Source organism: Vanacampus margaritifer, chromosome 9, assembly GCF_051991255.1.
Source record: "Vanacampus margaritifer isolate UIUO_Vmar chromosome 9, RoL_Vmar_1.0, whole genome shotgun sequence".
Lineage (NCBI taxonomy): Eukaryota > Metazoa > Chordata > Actinopteri > Syngnathiformes > Syngnathidae > Vanacampus > Vanacampus margaritifer.
The window spans coordinates 18,370,508-18,378,624 of NC_135440.1; the positions used below are offsets into that span (position 1 = coordinate 18,370,508).

The following is an 8,117-nucleotide window of genomic DNA, read 5'->3' on the forward strand; positions in this document are numbered from 1 at the left end:
AGCGTTATAGTGTCAGTATTATATCTCATTATTTATGTTTTTAAAAAGTAAATAATTTAATAGAACATGTAATTAATGGCATTAAAGAAAGCTCATGTAATGATTATTTTTTTTATTTGGACATAACTTGAATTTCATGAAACATAATTCAAAATGTTATTAAATAAATATACTTGATGAAATATAAGAAAAATATTATTTAATAATTAAAAAATATATATATTTGACCATTTTGCAAAACTATTCAGAATAAACAAAAATGCAATACATTAATGAACTAATAAATTATATGCTCTTATTTCTACTGCTAAAAAAACAGCAAAATATAAATAAATACAACCATCATTTAGATTCTAGAATATCAAATGAATCAGATGGATAATATATACAACAACAACAAAAAAGATTCAAAAAAAAATTCTGTGACCATATCAAAATGATGTCGTCTTTAACTCGATGCCAATCAGTGGCGTGTTTGCCCGATGCTTGATGGTGTCGCTGGCAATGGAGGACGTGTCCACGTCTTTTGGGGGGTCCGATTCGGGCAGGTGCCAGTGGATGAAGCTTAAATAGAGTAAAGTACCTAAAACGCCCCCGACAAGGGGGGCCACCAGAGGCACCCAGAACCAGTAGTTGTAACACCTGCACAATAGAATTGATGAGAATTAAGATATTGTATTCATTATCATAACTGTAGTATATGATAAGAACATACACAATACATATGTCTGCATTTACAAAGATAACATTCAGAGAGCTGTAGCGAACCCTCACTTTTTCGCTATTCACAAATTCACCTATTTTTTATGCACTGCCTTAGTAAAGTCCGTTTAGCTCCATGTTAATAAATAATACAAAAAGTCACTAACAGGCTGACAAATAGCATCGGCGTCGTGTTAAGCAACGGATAGCTGAACAGAAACTATTAACACTTAGTGGTATCAGAAGGGTCGTGAGATTGACACAAACAACTCATCCTAATCAGATGCTTTGCAACTTTGATCGTTTTTTTTTTCTTTCTAAGAAAAAAAAAATTCAACTTTGAACCTGATAACCGTTGTCACGTGATAACCCTTTACTTCTTCCTTCACTATTTTGTAACGGGGCGAAAGAAGAGCAGCCAATTGCACGTTTTTCCAAATCGCATTGAGCAGACCTTGAACCATGAACAAGCGCAATCATAAACACACAATATGGCAGCGACTATTATCGTACTCACGTGAAGACCTCCAAGCCCCAGCCTACAGTCAGAGTCAGAAGTCGAGGTCCGAGATCACGGGCAGGGTTTATGGCCGCCCCGCAGTTGCCCGACATGGACATGGAGATGCCCAGCACGATGACCGCCACGATGGCGGGAATCAGCCCGCTGGGAGCGGGGGTGTTCCTCTTCTCATCTAGACCCAGGATGCATAACATCAGCATGCCGGTGCCCACCACCTGGTGATGACAAAAAAAATAAAAATAAATAAAAATAAATAAAAAAATAATTAAAGAAAAATAAAAATCCCCCCCAAAAAATATATGTATATATATATATAGTAGAAAAGCATTGCTATAAACCGACCTGGTCGAGAAAACTTCTGCCCAAGGTGACATACTCAGAGGGGTACGTGGCAAATATGGACGCCGTCTCATTTGGGCCGTACACAGTCAATATTCCACCACTAAAATCCATTATAGCATCTAGGACAGAAAAAATAAAAGTGATCTGAATCTAACATCAATACCAAGAGATTTGGTTAGCTTTGTTTATGAATGAAATAAGCGGTTAAGAAAATGGATGGATGGATTTGTAAAGGCAAAATATCGAAATTATTATTTAGAGCATCAGTAAGGAAAACTTGTATTTCTTTGCACTCCCCATCAAGTTTGAAGGGTTGCAGTTGGAAGCTCAAGCCTACGTTTGTTCTGTGTAATACTGTAAATCAAGATTCACAATTTCCAGCTAAAGTATAGTATTAAATAATTAGAATTTGATGAAATAATCATTGTTATAATTATTAAATTGTAAATATGTGTAGTATTTTATAGCTATATTTATCAAACACCAAAACTATATGAAACATTAAAAAATATAGTTCTGATCTTTCTGAATTTTCTCTTTGGGTGTTTTATGCTTATTATTATTTTTTATTAAATACATACATTTAATAAACTTATTTTAATGGATGAAAATTGTGTTTTAATAATCAAATCAAATGTTGATAGTATTGTTGAATAAGTAAATATTTTAAACAGAATATTTTTTAATTAATTTATTTATTTACTAACAATTATTTGGTAGCTATCATTCTTTACATTTATTAAAACATAGAGTAAAAAAATGTAAATTTGATTGTCATTTTTTCATAAATGTAAGACTTGTCATATTTTATGTTTTTTTTAAACAACAAAAATAATTTTAATTTGATGCATCTTTATTGTTAGAACATTTTTCTGACAAAAAAGTTACATGTAATATTGTAATTCAATTTAAAAACATTTTTAATGATTTATTTAATGACACATATTCAATAAATTGGCATTGATTGAATAAAAAAAAAATCGATTTATTTTCTACAGCGCTTATTCTCATTTGTGGCGTATGCTAATCCTGAACACTTAACACATATGCACATGCACACGTCCCATTCTCACCATTTAGTGCAAACCAATCCTACAATATTCCAAAAGTCAATTTGACCTTTATCCTGACATTTTACAAGACAACTTATTATTTTATTATCCTGATAATGAGGCGTTCACACTTTGCTCTTCGCTGTTGCACAACATGTGAATGCTCTTGACTAATAATTTGTTATGCATGTACACAACTTAATTCAAGCTAATGCATTAAATTGAGCAACTGGGGTGCAAAATCCAAAAGAGCCAAAAGACAGACCGTAGTAAACCATGTAGACGAGCGCCGATGCAACATATGCTCCCAAAACCTGCGAGAGAGAATAGGGCAGCATCCTCTTCCACGACACTTGGCCCAACACGCAAAAACTGAGCGTGACGGCCGGGTTCAGGTGGGCACCTGCGGAAAGCGCCACGTGGGATAACACAACAGCGATAGTGGAAGAAAGACGTCACATTTTGTGCTTTAATAATGCTGGACCTTAAACTCATCTGGGTTGATGCAGGTGTTGTATAGTATAAATAGGTCATGTTTGAAACGGTACCTGTGATGCCTTTGGTGAGGTACATGGCTGACATCACGCCCACGGAGAAGGACATGTTAACCGACAAAAACTGGCCTTTGGTCTCCCTGCTGGTCTTCACCTGCGCTGCCGCAGAGCAGCCGAAAAGCTTCAAGGCACATGAAAATAAAGAAACAAATAAATAAATTATTAATATTATTAAGACAATGTAATGAGAGAAAATAATAGAGAAGGATCCAACTGATAAATAGGTCAGATCAAATGACATTATTGGTCAGATAACATGCAAATTTGCCCCCCGAGTGGCTTTGGGAGGTCATGTCACAACATCACCACAGAGGTAAGGTCCAAAATCAAATCTGACCATTTCTTTTTTTTAATCAATTTTAATATAATCTGCTTTTATTCAGTCAAATTCTTCCGAACTTATTAGACGGTGCTTCGCAGTGCAGCAGGACAATAACCAAGTCGTCACTCACAATATTTGTGGACCTCACTGTTACTACATTTCAGAGTTTAGAGCCTCAAAACATTTAAAATAAATAAATGCGGATTTCACATATTGCGGGTATTTATTGGAACCTAACCCCAGCGGAAAACAAGGGAACACTGTATTTCCTGTATTATATTATGTACTGTATTAACTCATTCACTGCCATTGACGGCTATAGACGCCAAAAATTCATTTAAACTATTTATATGGAGTTTAACATTTTTTTTCCCACTTTTGCTAACAAGAGTATGAAAACCTAGGGAAAAAATATTATAGATTTAGAACAGATATAAAATTTGTGATTAATCGTTAGTTAACTAGTGATGTCATGTGATTAATTACAATTAAAAAAATGTAATCGCCTGATGGGCCTAATTTAAAATGTTTTATTAAAAATAAGGGGCATTTTATCATAATTAATCACATGATAATTTTATATCTCTTATAAATGTACAATAAAAAAATTCTAGGTTTTCATAAAAAATGAAATGAAATTATTATTATTTTTTAAACTAATAGTTTACATGGTTTACATGATTTTTTTACATCGATAGTCGTCAATGGCAGTGAATGAGTCAATAAGTCTCTCTTTTCTCAATTGGGGCGATCTTGCAAGGTCGCTGGAAAAGCCATCAGCTGGGTGATACCGCCCTCTAATGGATTATCCATGCAAATCATGTGTCATATCATATACGTCAGGGTTTTAATGGGGGGAAAAATATGAAATAGAGGGCTCAAAATGTTTTGTATTTAATATGATCTGTTTGGCTTTATAGGGTTAATGGATAAACACGTGGCGGATCACCATTTTGACGTAACCAAAAATCAAACGGGTCAATTAGACCCACAGTTTTCAGTTTTTTCTTTTTTTTTCTTTTTTCTTAATAAATGTTTTTTTTTTTAATTATTATTTTTGTTTAAATATATATACATATATATACATATACACACACATATATATATATATATTTTTTTTTTTGTATGTGGGTGAGTATGTGTATGTGCGTGTGTGTGTGCGTGCATGCGTGCGAGTGTGTGTGTATTCATCAGTTCACCTAAAGCCCATTAAAAAAAAATCCCATACTAATAATATAATATAATAATAAATTGCCAAATGCAGAAACATCAATGTAAGTTATCACGATGTAGTGGCTCTCGCTAACATGGCTCTCGCTAACAGACAGAATTAAGTAACCAGAATTAGGTTAAAAAATTCTATATACGTAGACCATGTTTCTATAAATTTTGATATTTGGTTTTTATTTGAGGCAGATATTTTTTCCATTAAAATGTGATTTATGAGGAGGTTAGACCATTGGTCGATATTCAGAGTTTGTTTATTTTTCCAGTTAGCAAGAATTGTTTTTTTAGCGATAGTAAGGGCTACAAGTGTAGATTGAAATTGTTTATGTGGTAAGTCAGTTGTTGTTAGGTCACCTAGCAAACTTTTCAGTTTTGTCTGTAATATGAAGAGTTGTTTTTTTTTATTAATACGCATGCTAAAAAGCATTCATTTTTATATTTACTATCTGCCACTTCCAGTAGATGTTGGAGTATTAAATAAATAAATAGAGCATCACTATCCTATTATCATGAATTCTAAATGATTTATAAGATGAAAGCTGGATCATAGTCATAAAGCAATGTTGTGGAAATAACGCCATTGCATCATCTCAAAGGCTCTACTAATCGTCCAATCAGATTGCCCGGCTGCCATCTCAATGCCGGGGTGACATAAAAGAATATAATCTACACTCTATTCATCACACGTCCAACACCTTTGTGAGCATCGTAGCCGTAGAGAGCTGCCGTGAAATGCAAATGAGACTGTCATCACGCCACTCACCAACAAGACGAAAGTCCCCAAGAACTCGGCCATGCACTCTCTGAGCAGTGCATTGCTCACCCGAAAGCCGCGCCGCTTTAACATGACTGCAAGGTGTTTGTCAGCAGGCGACCCCTTCCGCAAGCAGCATCTCCTTGTCCGACCGGCCGCTCGCTCGCTCTCTCCCTTTTATTAGGCCAGCTCCTCCATTACTAGCAATCATTTACCAGCTGGTCACAGCGCACACATTCGCACCATTGGCTGCTGACGGCATCGACATGGACAAAGTCAGATTTTTTTTTCTGACAGACTACCACGGCCTTTATAGGCATTATGATGATTGTGATGACTTACTAAAACAAAAATACTATGCAACAGGGATTCTCAAAAAGTGTGGTAGGTGTACTTGTCTCCCTCTAGTGGTGCGTGAGAAAAACACCGGCCTAGTACAGTTCAGTTGTTTTTAGTCAAATCATCAAGTATCTTTCTTGTTTACCATATTTGCATGCAATGTTAATGTTAATATGTGCATAATGTTACAGTGGCTTACAATAATATTATATACCACTTTTTTTCAGACCGATACCATTATGAGTACTCAACTCTTGATTAGTCACCGATACCAAGCATCGATACAACTAGTACTTTTGATTCATACAATTTGTGTAACTGTAAGATTATGGGGGGGAAATTAAGTAATGACAATATTTATGCACAATAATAACAATTAGTTATAAAAACTACTTTAGTAATAATAATAATATCAACATAACTTAGAAAAAAAATTGTGAAACGCAAACCCAAACAATAACAATCCCGATTATGAATAGTATAATAATCCTCAATAATAATTTCACAAGATTGTTTTTTTCCTTGCAAGGTAATACTCACTTAGTTATCTTAAACTGTAATATAAGCAAGAAATATTTTACTACACTACTATTATTAATAAAGAGAAGAATTAACAATCCAAATAAACCATAAAAATTAGAAATGCTAAATATGTGCAAACCTGCCAATAACTGAACAAACTTAAAGTGATACTGGGACAGATTTAGCCCTTTTCAGCAATAAAACAAATTTTATTTTGTCCAGAATTAATTTGATAACAATTATTTTTCATGTACGATTAATACGTTTAAAAACACAATTTTGCAACTTGCTGGTGACTTAAAATGACATCACAGGTGCTCGGGGCTCAGGTAACGACCAATCACGGCTCACCTGTATTCTGCGTCTGGTCATGTGATGTTAGTTTTATTTTTTATGCTAGAGCATACAGAAGGCTTTGATGCAGCCTCTTAACTGCAAAGAACGGTTGAAGAAATTGTAGTCATTACACAAACGGCCGGCAGGTGGCAGTCCATGTTGAAAAATTTTTTTTTTTACTTACAATTCTAAATAGATTTGTGAATAATGATGAAAATTAGCTATATTCTAATGCTAATTGCTGCAAAACAGAAACAGAAATGTAGTTTTTTTTCCTGACGAAAGAAGAGACTCTTGTTTTTATAGCAATAAAACACAATATTCTGTGGGCCTTGAAAAATCAGTCAAAATCCAGTAAAACCGTCCGGAGTGAAGGGGGTTGCTTCAGTGAAAACTGGCTGGGAGTGAATGAGTTACTTCTTACAGCTGAAAATGGCTAAATGAGTTAAGTATCACTTTAACAATTCCAGTTATGGCTAGAATTGTCCTAATACAGATCAAAATAATCTCTTCTGGATGCTGCATATATGTGAATGTTGTCACTAAGATGAATCAAGTTGAAATTTGGCCTAAGCTAACACTCCCCACATGGTTTCGTGGAAATTGGTTTTGTGCGCAATCGCGCTCACAAACAAAACATGACCTAGTTGGCAGCAAAAACAGACCATTCGACCAGTTCTGTTGAACTCTGAGCTCAAGCTACAGATCAAGTCCAAATCCATCTAATCAGGGCCGTAATGAACAAAAGATTTATTTTTATGATCTCATTATTAGAGGTGTGGATGTAATTACGGTGCATCTCGCTGCACTCTGGACTCTAAAAAAATTGTGCAAGTTGCGTGTAATGTGTTGTTGCCGATGCATTTTAAAAAAGCTGAAGCAAAAAATAAATGCACCTGAAAATAATTTTCACTTTTTTTAACGACCACACTGCTGATTAACATAGTTTATTGATGACTGATCGATTATCTTATCTTACTGCATCTTCTGTTGTGTGCAGTTCTTTTTTGGTAACATGCTTGGAAAGCTTTAAAATGATATTTTTAGATTTTTCACATATTAACTCATTCACTGCCATTGACGGCTATCGATGTCAAAAATTCATTTTAACTATTTCTATTAGTTTAACATTTTTCCCACTTTTGTTAACAAGAGTATGAAAACCTAGAATGTTTTTATTGTATTAGAACAGATATAAAATTTGGGATTAATCGTGAGGTAACCAGTGAAGTCATGCGATTAATTACGATTTAAAATTGGAATCGCCTGACACCCCTTATTTTAAAAAATCTCTTTAAAAAAAAGATTAAAAATTTAAAAAAAATATTTACTTTTTTTTTTAAAGAAAATATTTTTTAAAATTAGGTGTCACGATTAATCACACATTTTTATTTCTGCTCTAAATGTAAAAAAAAAAAAAAAAAAAATCTAGGTTTTCATACTCTTG

At 34.1% G+C, this 8,117-nt stretch overlaps 1 protein-coding gene across 1 annotated transcript; it reads right to left on the reverse strand.

The window, feature by feature from the left end:
* Positions 1–102: 102 nt before the first annotated feature.
* On the reverse strand, positions 103–5,784 carry aqp10a (aquaporin 10a). Its single transcript, XM_077574639.1, has 6 exons — positions 5,483–5,784; positions 3,165–3,291; positions 2,882–3,019; positions 1,565–1,683; positions 1,220–1,437; positions 103–642 (listed from the first exon to the last, which is right to left on the reverse strand). Exons 1-6 carry the CDS (start codon positions 5,564–5,566, stop codon positions 432–434), a joined length of 897 nt encoding a protein of 298 aa, XP_077430765.1. The 5' UTR covers positions 5,567–5,784; the 3' UTR covers positions 103–431.
* Between the last annotated feature and the right edge of the window lie 2,333 nt (positions 5,785–8,117).

Excerpts from the sequence above, each read along its gene's own strand:
- aqp10a (XM_077574639.1), bottom strand. The coding sequence starts at position 5,566 with ATGTTAAAGCGGCGCGGCTTTCGGGTGAGCAATGCACTGCTCAGAGAG. Across the intron at positions 3,292-5,482 it reads TGGGGACTTTCGTCTTGTTG|CTTTTCGGCTGCTCTGCGGC; the intron begins GTGAGTGGCGTG and ends TGTGCCTTGAAG. Across the intron at positions 3,020-3,164 it reads CCTCACCAAAGGCATCACAG|GTGCCCACCTGAACCCGGCC; the intron begins GTACCGTTTCAA and ends CGCTTTCCGCAG.